A 19,202-nucleotide genomic window follows, 5' to 3' on the forward strand; every position below is an offset into this window, starting at 1 on the left:
GGAGGTAGTACTTGTGCTTGCGCCAGGGTATACGTGCCATTGACATGTGGACCTTCGACCATTCTAACAAAAGGGAAAGAGGTGAAAATTCAAAAAGAATCACTCCAGATGCTCTCGATTGTTCATAATTTATTAGTCCTTAGCTAATATCCTCTGGACTCTCACAAATCAAATGCTTCCTCGCTCCAGAAATAAGTAACTTCGATTTCTATAAAAATCTATATAAATCCAATTTCTATAAAAACCTATATAAATCTAAAACACTTATTTTCGGACGGAACGAGTATAAAAATGGACGATTCAAGATCGTATCGTGACCTATGTTATTAGCTAACTCCCTATCTATTCTTGACAACAAACATAAGACCCTATAAGTATTTTCAATCACATACTCGTAGTATGAATTTGTATACTATACAAATCCACGTCAGTTAATTCAGAACGGAAGGAGCACTAAACAAAGAATTTTAGAGATAAAAAGAAAATCAACAAACTCCTCTAAATTTCCATTTCTTTCCTAGTGTTGCCAAACACGTCAAATGATCAAACTATAGTTCTCCGTACTACTCCCTCGGTTCCATAATTCTTGTCTCAAATTTGTCCAATAACGATGTATCTATTCCTAAAAAGCGTCTAGATACACGTAATATTTCGATAAGAATTATAAAACGGAGGGAGTAGGTTTCAGCTGCCTGACCACATCGAAGCAGATTTCGTGCACTATATGATCTTTCGGGTCTCCACGGTTCATTGTCACGGGAAAAAGGAGTAGGATAGTCATCGTTTATTTTTATTTATGTACCATGGAACATGCTAGGATTGCTAGCTACTGCTTCCCTCCGTTTTTAAATTTCCTCCGTTTCTATCTAAATGTAAGAATTCCTAGATTTGTCCTAAATCAAACTTCTTAAATTTTGACAAGCTTATAGAATAATCTATCAACATCTAAGACTCTAAATTAGTCTTATCAAATACATCATGATATATAATTTTTTCTAGTTTAAGAAGTATGACTCAGGACAAAGCGATAACTTCTTACATTTAGGAAGAACGGGGGGAGTACATACTTTTCAAGATTCCAAAACAAGCAACATGAACCACTAGAAGTGCATGATCATCCCATAGTGTTAGTAATCTAAGAATAACAATATCATTGTATTAATCTGCTGAACACATATATAACCATAATACACTGAACATTTGGCAGTTCAAAATGAGGAAATGTAATATGGAGGTATTCCATGCAACATATCTTAGTACAGGATAATTTAGCACAAAAGAAACGTAAAAGATTCCCAGTCTCCTGTAACTTATAATGGAAAAAAGTACTCATCTTGACCATACAAATATTATGCATATGAACCATATGAATATGATGCAGATCAATGAAAACAAAAACTGCCAGTAAGACATGAGATTTCAGGACAAGAAACCAGCTCATTCTACAAATAATAAGCAATAAGCGAGTCAATATGAGCAGCTTTACTCTTCCACTTCCTTTTTTATTTCTGCCATTAGTTCATCCTTGTAATCCTCAAATGAACCATCATATTTGTTCACGGTGCCATCCTCCACAACCCATATCTGACTCTTCTGCTCATCATCACAAACTCGAGATATCAACCTCGAGTCATGGCTAACCAAGACCACACCTCCAGTGAATTCATCCAGAGCATCTGCCAACGCATCAATACTTTGCATGTCCAAGTGATTTGTTGGCTCATCCAGTAAGAGAATGTGAGGATGCGACATTGATATTGAAGTGAACACAACACGGGCCTTCTGACCACCAGACAATTTAACGATGGGAGTAAGATGGTTGTGACCTGGCAAGCCAAATTTTCCTAGCTTGGCACGGACAGCCTCTGCTTTGCTCATTCCCTCCTGGTCAGGGTGGAGCCTGAGCAAATACTGAACCGCATTTTCCTCCATTGTCAACAAGTCAACAAAATGCTGCGAGTAGCGTCCAATCCTCAGCTTTTGGCTCCTTCTTGCCTCTCCATCACCAGGGGTAAGATCACCAGCAAGTAAATTTAGAAGAGTAGACTTTCCAGCCCCATTGGGCCCAACAATGGCAACACGTGTTCCCATGTCAATGCCAACATCAACATCTGATAACTTGAAGTCAGGCCGACCGGGGTAGCTGAAACCCACGTCAATGAGCTGAAGGAGGGGTGGTGTGAGCAAAGTAGGTTCTGGGAAGTGGAACTCGACTTTGTAGTCAAGCCACTTCTGCGGCAGATCCGCTGGCTTCACGCTATCATCATCATTAGCCACATTCTTCCCCTTCCCCTTCCCCTTGGCTACTTCTTTATGAGCCTTCGACAGTGCTTGGCCTTTAACCTTATCTTGTGCAGCCTTGCTCCCAGTCTTCCTAGCTGCTTTCATCTGCTTTTCATATACCTCAAACTTCTTATTCATCTCCTTCCTCTTCTGCTCATACCCACTCTCAAAATCATCAAAATTGCCACGGTAAACATGCAGACTCTTATCGTGCAAATGTATGATGTCATTGCACACTGTGTTCAGGAAGTCGCGGTCATGGGACACTACAATCAGAGTCTTCTTCCACTGCGAGCACAAGTACTGCTCCAACCAAAGGACAGCTCGGAGGTCCAAATGGTTTGTAGGCTCATCAAGCAGCAGCAATGTTGGCTGCATGAAAAGAGCACGGGCAAGGGAGATGCGCATCCTCCAGCCACCACTGAAGGACTTTGTAGACCTCGCCTGCATCGCCTGATCGAACCCAAGCCCCGCGAGGATTTTCGCTGCACGAGCCCGTGCAGCGTCTGAGTCGCATAGATTGAGTTTCTCATAGATCTCGGCCAGCTTCTCATTGTCATCAGGATCGTCAGAAGCCTCAAGCTTTACCTGCTCAGCCCGTAGTGCCGTGAGCTCTTCGTTTGCTGCAACCACTGCCTCGGTCGCCGAACGGTCGTCACCAACAATTTCCTGCTCCACAAGAAGGACATCAATGTTCTTGGGCACAGGGACCTGCCGCCAAGCGAGCAGCTTCAGAAGGGTCGATTTCCCCATGCCGTTGGGCCCCACGAGGCCGTAGCGCCGACCGTGCGAGATCCGGAGCGAGGCGCTCTTGAGCAACTCCTTCCCTCGCGCGGACACAGAGAAGTTCTCGAGAACGATGTCCTTGATGTTCCCATCGGCGGCATCGCCGTCGACGGCCCCGGCGGATCCGGGAACGCGGGCGCCGATGACAACGGAGAAGGCGTCGCGGTCGTCGCGGAGAGCTTCCCTCTTGGCGGCCTCGGCGGCCGCGGCCGCCATCGACTCGCGCTTGTCCTTCTTCTTCGAGTCCTTATCCGACGGCGCGAGGGCGTTGAGGTCGACGGTGGCACGAGAGGACTTGGGCTTGGCGGTGATGGCGGCGACGTCGGCCTCATCCTCTTCCTCGTCGGACGGGGGCAAGTCGATGTCGTCCACGTACGACGACGCTGGCTGCTTGGAGGGCTTGGGTTTGGACGCCGCCTTGGAGGGCCTGGCGTTGGGAGCCGGCCCGTCCATTGAAGCTAGCATGGCGGAAACGGAGAGAGGCTTCTCCTTCTTGCCACCACCGGCGCCGGAGGAGGAGGAGGAGGACGAGGAGGAATTTTTGCGGCTCATGGAGGACGGCGGCGGCGGAGGACGGTGAGGTTGGGGAATTTGCGCTTGGCTTGTTAATTAGGGTTGGACTCCGGGAGGCTTGTTCTGGTGAAGTTGGATTTGGGCCAGGTCGGGGTAAGCTAGAAGGGTTTTATTCTTGACAAGAACAAGATCGGGTCCGTGTACGGGTCAAGTTTGGGGGTCTGGGTCACACTATAGCTGGCCAACGGGCGGCCCGGGCCCGGCCCGGCACGGCCCAGGCCCGTGAAGCCCACCTATAAAGGGGCCACGCCGTGTCGGTCCGTTCCGGCGAAACCCCAGCCCAGGCACGGCACACTAGCCCGGTCGGGCTGGCCCGAGCCCATTTAGCATGGTGCGCCGAAAAAACGACCCGGCACCGATAGAGCAATGTGAATCATGGTGGGCCGAAAAAACGGCCCGAATCATGATTTTTTAGCTTAACGGGCCATCGGGCCGATTGCTGACACGTGGGCTGACGGGCCACTAGGCATGCCTGTCGGGCTGCATGTTAAACGGGTCGTGCCGTGCCGGCCCGCAGGCTAGAGGATGAGGCCCAGGCACGGCCCAAGGTGGGTCGCGAGCTGGCACAGCCCGTCACGGGCCCAGCACGCCGGGCTCGCGGGCTTTTTTTCTTGGCACGGCCCGTTGGCCAGCTATAGGTCACACACGGCTCGGAGGTTTCTTGTCCAGCCCGTTTCGACGCGATGCCAGCTTCGGAGCCTAATTCGTCACGGTCTATCTTCTTCTTTGGTCAACCACATCGGCAACTCCTCGCAGCATTGTCTATTTGTCTTCTTTTTTTATTACCAGTCACCAGCAGCCTTGTTTATCATATCCGCAAGTGATTTCGCAGGCTTAAAAGCTAACTTTCATAGGAATACACATTAAAGATGACTTTGATTCAACACTAGTGAGCTTGCATGCACTGGCGGATTCATGATTTCGTCAAGAAGAGGGCCGTTGCTCCAAATCGCTAGAATTAGCAAGTAAGACCCAGGGCAAATAGTGAAATCATCAAAATTACCAAAGGAAAAATCTTCTGCGCCCCTGGCCGCGGCCCCTGCTGCGTGGGGCCTGTCTCTGCCAGGGGCGGACCCAGCCGGGTGATTGGGTGGGGTCCGTCCCACCCAATAAATTTGAAAATCCTTTTATATCATGATAAAAACTATAAAAATATTAGGAAAAATAGAATTGCAACGTATTTGTCCCATTCAATGTTAGAAATACACCGTTTTTTACTCCCAATATTGAAAACCTGGGTCCGCCACTGGTCTCCGCCCCTAGTTGCATGTGCAAGAGAAAATTGCATGGCGGGTCCATTGACTTGGCAAGAATGTTCACTTTCATCCATTAACTCGCACGTTTGAAAAGCGCATCGATGAACTTGGCAAGTTGATTCAAATTAGTCAAAATTGACAAATTCGACCCAATCTACGCCACGTTGGCTGCCGACGTGGACATGCAGAGTGTTTTTCACAATTTTGTCGGTGATGTAAATTTGCACTTACCCCTGGCAATCTTAGCTCTTCATCCTGTGGTCCAGCCCACTACGTCGCTCAACAAATTGTCGTAAAACCCTTATGTTCATTTGTTCTCCACCGCCAGGTCTGTCCATCCTTTCTCTTGTGTTCCACCGCCTCAAGGGAGACGAAGCGACGCTAGAGGCGATCGTTGATGAGCGACGGCAAGCTGCACCACTGGTGAAAAGCCGACATCCCGTGATGGAACCACGGCGTTGACAGCCCGGGCGTAAACCTCCTGATTTAGGTAGGCTCGATTTTCTTGTCATCATGTTGTCATGTACTGTCTGCGGCCAGGCGACCTAGGATTCGCGGGGTTCATAGGGGGGTAAATGCATAACTGCAGAACCACAAAATCATGAAAAACACCCCGCATGGCCACGTCGGCAGCTAGCATGGCAAAGTTTCGGCAGGAATTCAGCAATTTGGATTGATATCCAGGATTAAAAAAACAACCATACTGGTGGCTATCACCTCGGCAAGCAAAAATTTAAAAAACTCTGCGGCAGATACATAGCAAAATTAACACATAATTTTCACAATGCTACAGCCAAGCTAATTGAATTTATGCGGCACAAAACAACTCATCCGCTCATCAGCTCATCAGCCATGCAATCCACATAGAGGAAAAACACTAAGCGGAGAGCATCTCTTATGATGAAAATGAGCAAGTCGACAATGGTAGCTTCGAGCACGTCGTCAGTGGTGGCAGGGAAGCGGCGGCTCCGAGCACGTCGGCAACGACAGCAGGTCAGCTGTGGCACAAAGGCTGCTCCAGAGAGCATCTCTTGTTACAGTTGTTTTCCCAAAGCAAAGACATGCAAATACTGTTGGAATATTTGAGCATTGAGAATTTCCACAATTTCGAAATTCATTTTCAGAATTAAAGGGAAATTAAGAAAATGAAAAATTATTCCTGCAATGGGTCCCACGTGTCAAGGAGAGGAAAGGGTGGATAAGGTAGAGCAGAGGAAGAGATAAGTGAGGACTTGGTCCTCAATTCGTTGAGCAGTAGCAGGGGCGACTCCGTCGCTGCGATGCGATGCGATCGGCCATTGCGGCGGATAGCTCACATTCTCCTCCTCCTCTTGCTATAAATCGAACTCCACTCTCTCTGCTGGACAGGAGAAGAAGCACCAGTTCATTCTCTCTCTCAATCTCCCTCTCCGGCAAACCGAGCCTGTGTAGGTGTGGCTTAAGCGGCGAGCACGCAACGGAGGCGGCGAGCAGCGGCGGCGGCGCGAGGACTCAATCCTCGTGCTGCCGTTGGCGAGCTGCCCTGTGCGAGGGCTTTATCCAGGGGATTCCCCAACTCCTGAGCTGCACATCGAGCCCGGTGGCCATGTTGGGTTCTATTGATTGAGATCGATTTCTTCAATTGTGGTCTCTCATTGGAATTCTTGTGTGGCTTTGACACCGTGCTCCAATTCCGTGATTGTTTGGTTTGCCCCATCTCACAGATTGAAGCATTGTATCTCCGAAACCTCGCCGGCATACCGTGGCAATACGGCGGCGATAGGTTTTCTAGGACAACATCTTGGACGTGCCTTGCTTCAGACTTCTCGGTGGCTTTGAGTGCCATCTGCGTCGTGAGTAATTTAATTTGTACTCTAATCCATTCAAGTAGCCATACTAGTGTTTGTTGTCTTTGGTATCTGATTCACTAGTATAGGGAAGCTTGTATGATTTTTGTGGGCTGCCGGATTGCTCTGTGAGGATTAGCACTAATGAGATTGTGTGTGGCAATTGGAGATTAGGCTAGGTTCTAATCAATCTTATTTTGATGTGCATGCTTGCTTAGATTAATTGCTTATTCTTATTCCATTGCATCACTCTGTTGTTTACATTGCCAAGTTTTATCTTAGCCTGTGCTACTTTTGTAGAATTAATCATTGATAGCATACTGATTGGGTAAAATTAATTTATCTGAAATTTGGAACCTAGTCTAGTACTTAGTATTGCCACACATAATCGATGATCAGACTAGGCCATTTGTGGCGAGGAGGCATAGCTTCTAGCTATTGCAGCCCGACATCTGAGAGCAAATTAGATAACAATAAATTCTGTTATATGCAAATGGTTTTAGCTCACTTCTGGTATGGATTGTTTATAGTAATTGTTGGGATTAAAATTTTAAAATGGCTGAAACTGCAATTTTTGCAACAAATACATCTGAGGTAGATATAAGCAGTTAGAGCAATGCATGCCAATCACAGCTGATTACATGCCGAATTAGGTTATCTGAAACCTACAAATATCAATACAGGAAGAAGACAACCAAATCACTAAATCAAGTAATATTCCGACTCCGTTGTTTTCAACAAAAATTAAAACACATCTCTTCCTTTAGTTACTGCGCCAAAAGTATTAACCTGACATTTACAAACTCATCTCCACCCTGCAGATATACAAATCCATACATGAGAAAGACCAGAACAATCGATAATGTATATGTCTAACCTAAAAGAATATGCATGCTCTTCTAATTATTTCTTATGTCTGAAATAAGATGGACATCTATACTATGATTTAACCTCAGATCAGAAAATTTGTGGGAAATATGATATATGCGTTCACCTTTTACCCTCTCTTTGATCTTTTACTTTGAAGAGACAACAGGTATTTTGGTTTGTCTTCCCATATTTTCCTCATCTTCGGTGCTTGGTAACAGGAGCAGCAACAGTATGTAGTTCAATCTAACTGAACAACTGAGAAAGAATGCACAATACCAAACAATGTATGCCAATGTAAATGTGGAGGATGTACATTGAGACATAAGTTTCTACACCTTAACTAAGATAAGTGTTAAGACCTGAAATAAATTTATGGCAAAGTTATCTAAAGAAGGTTAGACTTAGCTAGGCAACGTAAAGTACGAGGGCAGTCGAAAGGATGAAATGCAAATTCTTGGCAGAACACCACCTGATATGAGGTTAGACTTAGGCTAGGTAGAGTATTAGCAAGTGTGCACGTGCACGCACGTCCTAGAATATAAAACATGCCTTTCGTATCTCATTTCTCTTTAAATAATTTATTATCATTTTTCTCATTGAGCCACTTAAATAGCCGTCATGATATACCGATGCAAATATGCATGTGCAACATATGATCCATGCATATTGCATCAAACAAAATCCATGGGCACATAAATATATCATAATTAGTTGCAGAAATTTTACTATTACAATACAACCCTATTTCGAAACAACACTGAAAGGACAACTATTCAGCAATATAGTAATCGGGCACATGTATATAAATTTAATCACCAAATAAAAATATATAAATTCAAATCTACACAGGCTAGCTATTATGCGAGCTATCCCCAAGATGAAAGTTGGTGTGCAGCGGTCTTTGGCAAGGTGGGACAACAGCTCTTGGTCTGCACCCTTGCCAAGCATTGAAGAGCCAACGAGCTTGGAGGGCTCTACCTTGGCGAGCCAAATCAGGGATACCGAGTCACTCAAAGTCTCAGATGTTGCAACTTCACACCGCTCTTGCTCCTTTCAACTTATGGTCCACTGTTCTCTAAAACACGAGCACCAACTCTTCCACTTTGCACTTCATCGTCAGCAACAACAAGTGCATTGTCCAATCCACGAGAGTCCAAATATTCACGACGCTAGTCCTCCCACTTCCAGAATTTGCATCCACTTCTTTTTTTTCTACCATCGAATAAAGATTGGAATTAACCCAAGACCAAAAAGGAGGGGAGATAACAAACTGAAAACGAGGACCAGCGTGTTACCTTGTTGTTCTCGCATATGTAGAAGTTGTGACCGTATTTCTCATACGTTATTGATGTCCTCACGTTCACCTCTGTGTAACGACAGTTCACTGGTTGCATGTGTGCCTTTGCCATTCGCAAGCCGTCGGCCAGGATGCTGTCTCGACCATTTCCACCGGGCAAAAGATCACGGGCGATGAGGGATGTGGGATTTGAGGAAGAGAGGCGGGAAATTGAGGGTACAAATCAAGGGGTTTGAGAGAGAGGGGTGGGGAATCGGGGTATAGAGTTAGGGATTTGAATTTGGGAATGTGAGAAGGGTTATTAGGGAGGATGGCAATTTGGGAAAAATAGGTTGCGGGTGTAAAAGGTAAGTATGTACAAAGTGAAGGTTGCAAAATATAAATGGCACGGATGGTGAGCCGTCAGCCACGCTGAGGTGCCACTTACGCGGGAGTAGGGGTTAAATCCACTATTTGAACCATGAACGTCTCCGTGTACCAAAATTCAGTCCAATAGACTTTAGTCAATCATCTTACAACTGATTCATCATAACCAGCATGGGTTTATCAAATCAAGAACTATTCAGAATTGTTAGGCACGGGCCTTTGAGTATATTCATGCATGCAATAAATCCAATTAGGAAATACTTCTCCTCAAACTTGACATTGAGAAGGCATTTGATAGAGTGGAATACTCTGCCATCATCCAAATCATGAGAGCCATGGGCTTTGGAGAGAAACGTGGTAATTGGACCTCAAAGATTCTTAATACTGCAACATCACAAATTCTATTGAATGGTGTACCTGGCAAGATCATACATTGCAAAAGAGGTGTCAGGTAGGGTGACCCTCTCTCACCACTCCTATTTGTCATTGTGGTTGACCTCCTACAGACTGCACTTAATGATGCATGGCATCATGGTCTGATCCATAGACCTATTCAATCTATGGCCTGCGCAGACTTCCCCATCATTCAGTATGCTATGATATTTTGATAATCATGAAAGATGAGAATCTACAGATTCAGGTGCTTCACTAGATAATGGATCAATTCCACTTGGCTATTGGACTCAAAGTGATTTTTCATAAATCCAACATCATATACCGATTAACGTGGATCCAGGCAGAGGATTACTCTTTGCTAAAATGTTGGGTTGCCAAATGGGCTCACTCCCATTCACATATCTTGGGCTGCCTCTTGGTACCACTAGGCCTAAAATTGAAGATTTCATGCCCATGATTAAGAGGATTGAAGAAAGGCTTACATGTTTCTCTACCATGCTATCGTATGGTCAACTATGTTCTGTCTGCATTGCCCACATTTCAGATGAGTACTACCTAAAGGTGTTATTGCTCAAGTGGACAAATACAGATGCCATTGTCTATATGGAGAGGACAAGATCTCACCAAGAAGAACCCACCACTTGCTGCATGGGAAATGGTTTGCGGACCGAAAAAGAAAGGGGGATTGGGAGTTATCAATCTGGAATTACAAAACAAGGCACTTCTTATGAAGAATCTACATAAATTTTATAACCATTGTGATCTTCCTTGGGTGAACTTGGTATGGGAACATCACTACCCCAACAGAATCACAAATGCACAAAATGATGCATCATTCTAGTGGACGCACAATCTAAGGATGATTGAGAACTACAAAGAAATTGCAATATGTTATTGTCAGAGTGGCTATTTAGTACTATTCTGGAAAGATACATGGCATGAAATTGTTCTCTCAGAAAGGTGGCCCCAACTCTACTCATATGCTATTAACCAAGATATGACATTGCAATTTGTGCAACAGATCAAGCTCTACCAAGACACCACCACTCTCTTTCACCTGCCACTCTCCATTGAGGCTTTTGATCAATACAATGAATTCCAGAACCTCATTCTGCTAGACCAATCCCAAGCACATGACAGTTGAACATACCACTGGTCTACACCAGCTTTCTCCACATCCAAGACCTATCACGCACTGGTGATGCATATTGACATTGTTGCCACCTTCAACTGGATCTGGAAATCATGCTGCCAGCTCAAACACAAGGTTTTTGCCTGGCTTCTGGTCATTGATCGACTGAGTACGAGAGATATGTTGGATAAAAAGAACTCCCACCTTCAAGCACTCCACTGTGTGCTGTGCAGTATGGGAATTAAGGAAACCATAGATCATCTATTTTTTGAATGTCCATTTGCACTGACATGCTGGCGATATATCTGCCCCAACTTCATCCCTCATCAATCTGTTCATGATAGCTTTGCTGCCATTAAAGAAGAGCTCAAAAGCCCATTTCATATGGAGGTATCTGTGCTTGTCACATGGAGCATCTGGAGAACTAGAAACAACTACATCTTCAACCAGATTCAGCCCTCATTTTACAGATGCAAGATGATCTTCAAAGAAGAACTCATCCTGGTGTTCCATAGGGCTAAAAAAAGAATTATCATGCATTTCACATTTGGATTGCATGACTTAGATATCATTTCCAATTTTTTTGACATGGCTCACCGCTTGTGCATATTATAATATTATTAATAAATTGCAATAGGTCTATTAACCTACTGTTTCCCTCGGGGAAAAAAAACGTCACCATGTTGAATTTACTATGCAAAATTATGCTTTTCTGAAATGAACATTCATGCTAAATTGTTGTATGTGCCATGTGATTTTTTTGTTATTTTTCAGTTTATAGTTAATATTTTAGATTATTCAATTGCTTTCTAGATATGAATGTAGCGAGGTAGTTGTTGCAATTTTTTATTTGATAGTTTCACATTTCGACGGTTTGCATTGTGGAATTCGGGTTGTACGATCAAATTTGATAGTAGAACAAAACAGACATAACGAGAGAAACCAAGTTTTTTGCTCCTTTAGCTCCCTGACAAACACAATTGACAAAAATGACTCCCTCCCAAATGGAATGGGAAGAATGATCTGGGAGAAGGCCTTCGTACCAACATAATAGACGGAAAATGCTTAAATCCAACGGGATTGGCGGAGAGCACATAAGTCCTGTAGAATAGGCGGAAAGGACTTGGATGGGCCCTCTGTCTAGTCCGGAAAGGAATCAGCATTGTGTACAACGCTTGCTCAGTGGCCACCAACGAAATCAACGCCTGGCGTCTGGCTACAAGGCATCCAAGCGCACGAGAAATCAGCGATCTGAGGAAAAAAGCAGTGATGGGACCCACACGGGAATTAGCGTCTAGAGTCAGGAGGGCTGCGTGCCTACGTCATGTCCAAACAACAGAAAGCCCACCTTGTCTTGGCTTTTGCACCAATCACATTGGCACAAATGTCTGCCAACCCAACGTGGCGCTTTATGGGTCTCCCGCCGGGCTATTTTTGACATTCCATTTGAGAAGGAGCAATATTTATCAATTGCAAAGGCCGGGGGCGAAAGAGTGAAAAATTAGAAATCTGTATTCCTCTATTGAGGTATAAAGATTCTTGCTGTCAAAAAAAATAGAGATATAAATATTCTCCTTAATTCTTGGTCAGTCTAACCACGGGAAATTAACAATGTGAATTATCTCTTGACGCTATTCTTCGACTTGGCATTTGGCAACTGAGAAGAACTTCTCCGGCCACTCGACGATCCTAGTACTGCTCCGTGTCCGCTGTCCACCTCTCCTCCTTTCTTCGTCTGTTCTGCCTTCCTCCTCTGCCGCCGCCTCGCCGCCGCCAGCCGCGGCGCGACATCGTCAGCCGAGCAGGAGCACGCCAGGCCGGCTCCCCACCACCCAAACACGGGCTTCTTCTTCTTATCCGCGGCCAACGGCTGCTCCTTATTCCCGGCGGGCATCGGCTGATCGAACCTCGCGCTCCGGCTAATAACCCCGCCTCTCGATCTTGCCACTTTCCTCGCCTCGGCGCCGTGCGGGGGAGGATAGACCAGCCCTGGGGCGCCCACCACGCCCAGGCGTATCACGCTCCACGCGGCGGCCGGGGGCGGCGCCGACCCAGTGCTGCGGCGGCGCGCGGCGGACACGGCCGAGCCCCCGGTCCGACTCCGGCGCGGCGGCGGGGGCGGGCGCGGCGAGGGGCTCGGGTGAGCGTAGAACCAGCTGCTGCTTGCGAGCGACCGCCCCGGCGGCGCGCAGGCTGGACCGTTCTGGGCCGTCGAGTGGCTAAGGCCCACGGGGGCGGAGTCGGAGGAGGAAGAAGAGCTCTTCAACGAGGCGCTTCGGCTCAATCCGATGCTGCTGCTGCTGAAGCTCGCGCTGCCGCTGTCAGAGCTCGAGCTGAAGTCGCTCGTGGACGCCGCCGTCGCGGTGCTGCTGCTGTCCAGCGAGTCCGACCGGAGCAGCAGGAGCGCGTCGGCGGAGGTTGCCGAGGAAAGGCGGAAGGGGACGAGCTTGCCGCCCGAGAAAACTTCTCCCGCGACGCACATGTCGACCCCGGCCGCGTCCTCGACAAGCCCGCCGGGAGCGAGTATGCAGAACTCGAAGTCCTCGGGCTTCACCTCCGCGTCGGCGTCGTCTCCACCGCCCGGCCGGCACCGCGGCGTGGTTTCTTCTTCTTGGCTTGCCATTGCTGGCTTCTCGCTTTTCTCTTGGATTGGAGGAACAGAGGAAGAGACGGCCTCGTTTTGCTTTTCCGTACGGGTTTCTTTCTTGGTGAGGGAGATGGAGAAGAGGGATGGTACGTGATTTCTGCTGTGCTCGTCTCCATGCTGATGTGTATTTATAGGTCTAAGTTGAGTTTAATAAATTTAATGAAGATATATCCAAATAAAAGCTGCATCCAACTTCCACACAACAAGATGTACACAGTCACAAAGTTTAGATAGAGCAAAAAAAAAGTTTAGATAGAGCAAAAAAATAGTTAGCTATTACAATCAGACAATAAGGATTTCAAGTCTATAGCCGCAGACCTGTCACCCAGTGTGAGTTAAAACAATTGGCATGTCCTCCTCTCGTTGAACCATCGAGCAAGTATGGTGCTAGTACATGTACAATGGCAAATAACCTGCACAAGAAAGTGAAACTGTCATTTATTAAAAATAGCTAGATCAACCCACAAAGAGCGAGCGTCCCACTGAAATCTTAGCTCTAAAGTTACTACATGTACCATTCAGCTAACCGTCAAAAATGTTTGGCTCATTTTCTGACGGATCAGGGTAGAAACCACCTTAATTGTGGACCAATTAGAATGAGCAAACTGACAATCGAAAAACAAGTGTTTGACTGTCTCATCATGAGAGCAAAATGCACACATTTTTAGAATTTTCATATCAGTTCCTTTTAATCACGTTATCTTTAGTAAGAATAACCCCTTTGTGCATAACCCACTTAAACAGTTTGATCTCGAGGAGAACTTTATGCTTTTGCATGACCCTATTCATAGGAAGAACATCAAAATGGACCCGCGTATGTACATTGAGCTAACCGAGAACATAATAGATAGGTGAAAACTCCAAAAATGCATCCCAATTTAGCGTGTAACCAGTTAGGCCAAGTGGCCACGTACCTCTTTACCTGCTAGAGTTTTTCTCTTTAGATTTAATACTTTTAATACTATGTGGATATATCGTTTAATATAGCAGTGCTGTCATCAGAAATTTCCATTTTTGGGGGGAAAAAAAAGGCTCAGCAGAGCTTCCGCTTTCTCGGTGTCTAAAGAAAACAGTGTTGCGGCCATTTGGAAAAATCTTACTAGCTCGGTTCAGTATGGCACAATCACTGAGGTCAATTCACGTCAGATACTATGCCAAAACAAAGGATACGAATAATTTACACAGTGTACGACGACATGGTCCTGCGAGCACATTTGTCGATGGCTTGTATTTTCCCAGTTTGCGTGACAAGAGAAAACATTTCCGAATCTTGTGTGCGGGAGGCAACAAACACCACAGTGGCTCAAAAGTATCTCAAACCGAACATGTGGATGCTTCTTCCGAGATAAATCCAAGAGTCTATCGGAATTTAGCTCTAGAACTGCAGCCGCCAATCCACAATGTCTTACGCAATCATTGATCAAGTCAGTAGCTGTCAAAAAAAATAAAGAGATCAAGTCAGGAGGAGACAAATGTGACGCCGGACGGCATGCTAGCCAGGTCAGAGCTAATGACATCTTGTATCTTTCGTATGCGTAAAGTTGCCTTGAGAAATTGCACTGCTCCGTAGCATTTTATGCCTCAAATATGCAAGAATCCTAATTGTAGAACGGTCTACACTCAGAAAATAAAATGTAGGGTAGATTAAAAATATAATCTTCTTTTATCTAGTATCGCATAAAAAGCTTTGAGAAATGAGAACGAGACACCCAGACATCTCTTCGGTAATAATTGCTGCTACTGTTTGAAGAGGTTGAAATGATGGCGAGCAGTGGGCGGGGGGCAGGGCAGGAAGGCGCCATGCGGCATGCGCCATCGATATGTTGGCGACCGCCCGAGCACACGTAGCTCAGCTTTGCTAGCCGGCCTCCCATCTTTTCCATCGTGCGGCCGTGCCAAGCTGGAGCGCCATGGCAATCGCATGAGAGATGAGACGGCGCGAGCCGCCTTTCTCCTGGAGCACCCGTTGTGGGGAACAGCTGGGCGTGGGAGTCTCTTTTCCGATGGAAAGCGAGACAGAGTATGTTGTGCTCCATCCACCATTTGCATTATGATGGTTACCGACTTTTTGTCACGCATTTGCGTTGCAACAAGAGGCTGGCTGGCTGGTTGCAAAGGCAAGAAGAAGAGGTCCGACATCGATCATGGATGGATATAGAGGTGCAAATTGATAAAAATGACTCTCTTTTGGAAATTTAACAAAAAAATGCAATACGAATTTAAACTTTAATCAAATATGGCATGCCTGTTCAACGCTGACCTCTGTAGCATTGAATGTGACTAGATTAATTAACGTCATCTAGCTTGACGTTGAAATAACTTAGCACTTCTGCATCAGTCGATGTTTTAGAGGGTTGCCGCCATGGTCCATGGCTTTGAGGTGGCATTGAGTCATTGACCACCCAAATACACCCCCTCCCCCTCCACCCAAAACACCCAAAAGTCTTAATTTTGTTTTGGGGGCTCAATACCATGGTCCATGTCGTTTAGGTGTTGGAGTGCAGTGACCCCCAAAATGTTGATTTCACTCTTTCCCTGGACCCAAAAGTTGAATTTTGTTTTGGGGGGGTCAAGGCCATGGTCCATGGCATTAACCACCCAAAATGTTGAATGTTCACCAAACTCTTCATATTTTTTTTCAACGCTAATCCATGTGGCGTTAATCTAGCCATGTTAGAGGATAATGTTTATCAAAGTTAAAGTTTTACAGTTAAATCATTTTTGGCTAAAGTATTAGAAGAGGATTGGTTTTGTCGATTTACATGACATCGAGGCACTTGCTAATGGTGGTGTCTATCCATCCGACGATGCCCTCACTTTGTTTGTTCAGGGTGTCCGGTGCCTATGTTAGAGACGACTCCATTGCCACCCTCTGCCCCTATGTGTGTCATTTATTTAAGAACATGGCACCCTCCACGGCCTCGTGGTCGCCGATCTTCAGACGCTCTCCCCGTCGGGCTTCTTTATGTAGCATCCTGATTTTTATGGGTTGAGTTTTTGAAGAAAAGGATGTCATAGGATTATATAATGTAATAAATATTGTTTGGTTCTTGTTCAAAATTCAAATGTGTTTGAATTATTAAAAGAGGATTGTGTGGTAAAAATGATTTTATTAAAGAGGAGGCTTGTTAAAGTCAATGCATATCTATACCAATATATTAACTTGGAGTTGGTGGTGATGGTACGGTCGTCGCCGTAGGTTAACTTCGTTAAAATTACAACCAATATGTCATTGTCCGTTATTTTTTTTTCCTCCAGTTTTTTTCACGATATCTCCTACTCCGTCTTACAACCGATGCCACCACACCCGCATGCCGACCTCGACGGCGCCATGAGTTGCCTACACAGAAAATAAAAATAAATAATTTGTGATTTTGTTGACCCGTAGCTACACGTGGGCACACCTGCTAGTATTTATTAAAGAGGAGTATGTATTTTTAGCTCAGAATATTTCATATAGCCCCCCCCTCTCTCTTTCTCTCCGTACCCTGGGCATCTGGCCAGCAGCCAGCCCAAAGCCGAGCCGCCTCGTCCCTGTCTCGCTTCGCTTCGCACGCACGGCTCGCTCGCGTGCAGCCGACGCAACCTGTAATGCCACGCTTCTTGCCGATAGAAACGTCGCGCCGTCGCTGCCTTCATCGACGATCTCGTCGCCGTCGATGACTTTCCATCCAATTCCTTATTCCTTGCCAGCCTAGACTCCTCTGCGTCGAGCAAACCTCATGCCCTTTTTGTCCAATTGTTGTTGTTGGCTGCACATACGCCGATCGATGCCACCGCCAACATCGTCTTGTCCAAACTTGATGTAGCTGTCAGATCACCTCTACTCCAATCCTATATACTCTCTCCGTCCGTCCTGAAAATAAGTGACGTGGATTTGCATGAAAATCCATACAAATCTATACAAATCCACGTCACTTATTTTGGGACGAAGGGAGTAGGAAAATTTGTAAATGACCAGACAAAACCATAGGTTGTGCTGGATCTTCAATCTAATGTGTGGATTGTAAGATTGTTTTGAAATGAGATCCAAATCCGATCTAAATCCCGTGCAAGTAATGTGCATGTACTCCCTCTGATCTTAAATTCTTGTCTCAAATTTGTTCAAATATGATGTATCTATTCTTAAAAGACGTCTAGATACATGTAATATTTCAACAACAATTTAGGATCGGAGGGAGTATTACTTTTAGGAGTTAAGTAGTTTTGTGACAGTTTTAAGTAGTTTTAGATTTATAAAGTAGTTTTGTGCATGTATTACTTTTTGGAGTAGCATATATTGCTTGTTTTAGTTGCTTATTCATAACCGTGATAATTGTTCCGCTTATTTTATATTTTACATAGCTTTTGTATGCTTATATCATTGTGCCACCCTAGTTTACTGGACACATTCCAAAATGCGTCAATTTGATTTCAAAGTGCGTCAAATTTATATTCGTGTCATTTAAAAAATGTTGAATATACTCGTGTTGGCAAAAGTACTTGGCACACTTTTATTGGCAAAATCTAGTGCTATGCATAAACTGATGAGGAGAAGAAATATCAACCTTGGGGAGAGCTCACTGGAGCAGACGGTGGAGGATATTTCACCGGCAACAGCGGACCCACGGCGCTGGTGGTGATGGGGTTTTGGTCGGTGGGCGAGGTGAACTCACCATTGCTGATGGTGGAGGCGAGCCGAGGCTCTGTGCCTGCATCATCGTCTGTGAATGAAAGAAGGGGGTGAAGGGTAGGGTGCCCGAGCCAGATCTGTTAGCGTCCACCACCCAGCAGCTTGTTGCCGCCGTCCAAGCTTGATCCGCCGCGCCCACTGACTGGCAACTCGCGGACTTCTCTTACTCCTATCTTCCCTCCCTCTCTACTTCTTCCTAGCGACCCTGACTACCGGAGCACCTGCAAGACCTACGACGATCACGTCCTACTCGACCACGACACTCGAGTGCTAGTGGATGAGGGAAGCGAAGTGTAGGGGCCTACTCTGTGGGTAGGCAGATGGGTGGGCTAAAACAAAGGAGGTGTTGTGAACGATGGCTTGATGATCCTCAGGGGCGAGAAGAACTGGATGTGATTATCTGATTTGATTCAGGCGTGGGAGGTGGAAGAGACAAAAAAGACAATCCCACGTGTAAGAGATGCGAAAGTGTAGTGACCGACTACCACAATCAGTTGTTTTTTAGTAAAAGTTAAAGGCCACTCCAATGATGAGCGCTCATTATTTATCGTTTACATTTGTTCATGTAGGGATGTTTGCAAGCAGCCAATTGTGGAGACGAGCGAGTGCCCTTAGGGCAACTTCAGAGGGGCGACCCTAACAGACCGGACTAATCCTTTCAGGCCAAAACGCACCAAACGCGCCCCCTGCGGGTCGAGCATTTGCTTCCGACTCCGTTTTTCAGTCCGGCTGTGATGAGGGCACGGATCCTCAAGAGCTGATATCAAACATCAAGATATGCACGAGGGAGGAGAGGGAGGTAGGCACATCACAAATGAAGATGAAGGAGACAAGTTAGAAGAATGACTTGTGTGCAAGGGGCAGCCAACGACAAGGATGATATGCCCAGGTTGCACCACAAGTTGAGTACGAGTACGAGACACACTAGCACAGCCTACGACGAGCCCGACATGTCTAAGGGGCGTCCGGATTTGCGAGTCCATATTTGAGTCGAATTCTAGTTTGAGTTGGAATCCAGTATGAGTCTGAGTCTGAGTCTGTAATGTGTTTGGGCTGCCCCTCCCCTGTATATACAAGGAGTACGTCTAGGGTTAGGAG

General features: G+C 45.8%; 2 protein-coding genes across 2 annotated transcripts; both read right to left on the reverse strand.

The window, feature by feature from the left end:
- Window positions 1-1,179: 1,179 nt before the first annotated feature.
- Window positions 1,180-3,733, reverse strand: LOC100827648 (ABC transporter F family member 4). The gene has a single exon (XM_003562309.4). It carries the CDS (start codon window positions 3,619-3,621, stop codon window positions 1,483-1,485), a length of 2,139 nt encoding a protein of 712 aa, XP_003562357.1. The 5' UTR covers window positions 3,622-3,733; the 3' UTR covers window positions 1,180-1,482.
- Window positions 3,734-12,273: 8,540 nt separating this feature from the next.
- Window positions 12,274-18,486, reverse strand: LOC106866837 (trinucleotide repeat-containing gene 18 protein). Its single transcript, XM_014902856.2, has 3 exons — window positions 17,980-18,486; window positions 14,614-14,864; window positions 12,274-13,845 (listed from the first exon to the last, which is right to left on the reverse strand). The coding sequence occupies exon 3, from the start codon at window positions 13,406-13,408 to the stop codon at window positions 12,404-12,406; it is 1,005 nt and encodes a 334-aa protein (XP_014758342.1). The 5' UTR covers window positions 13,409-13,845; window positions 14,614-14,864; window positions 17,980-18,486; the 3' UTR covers window positions 12,274-12,403.
- Between the last annotated feature and the right edge of the window lie 716 nt (window positions 18,487-19,202).

Source organism: Brachypodium distachyon, chromosome 1 (assembly GCF_000005505.3).
Source record: "Brachypodium distachyon strain Bd21 chromosome 1, Brachypodium_distachyon_v3.0, whole genome shotgun sequence".
In the NCBI taxonomy this organism is placed as follows: domain Eukaryota; kingdom Viridiplantae; phylum Streptophyta; class Magnoliopsida; order Poales; family Poaceae; genus Brachypodium; species Brachypodium distachyon.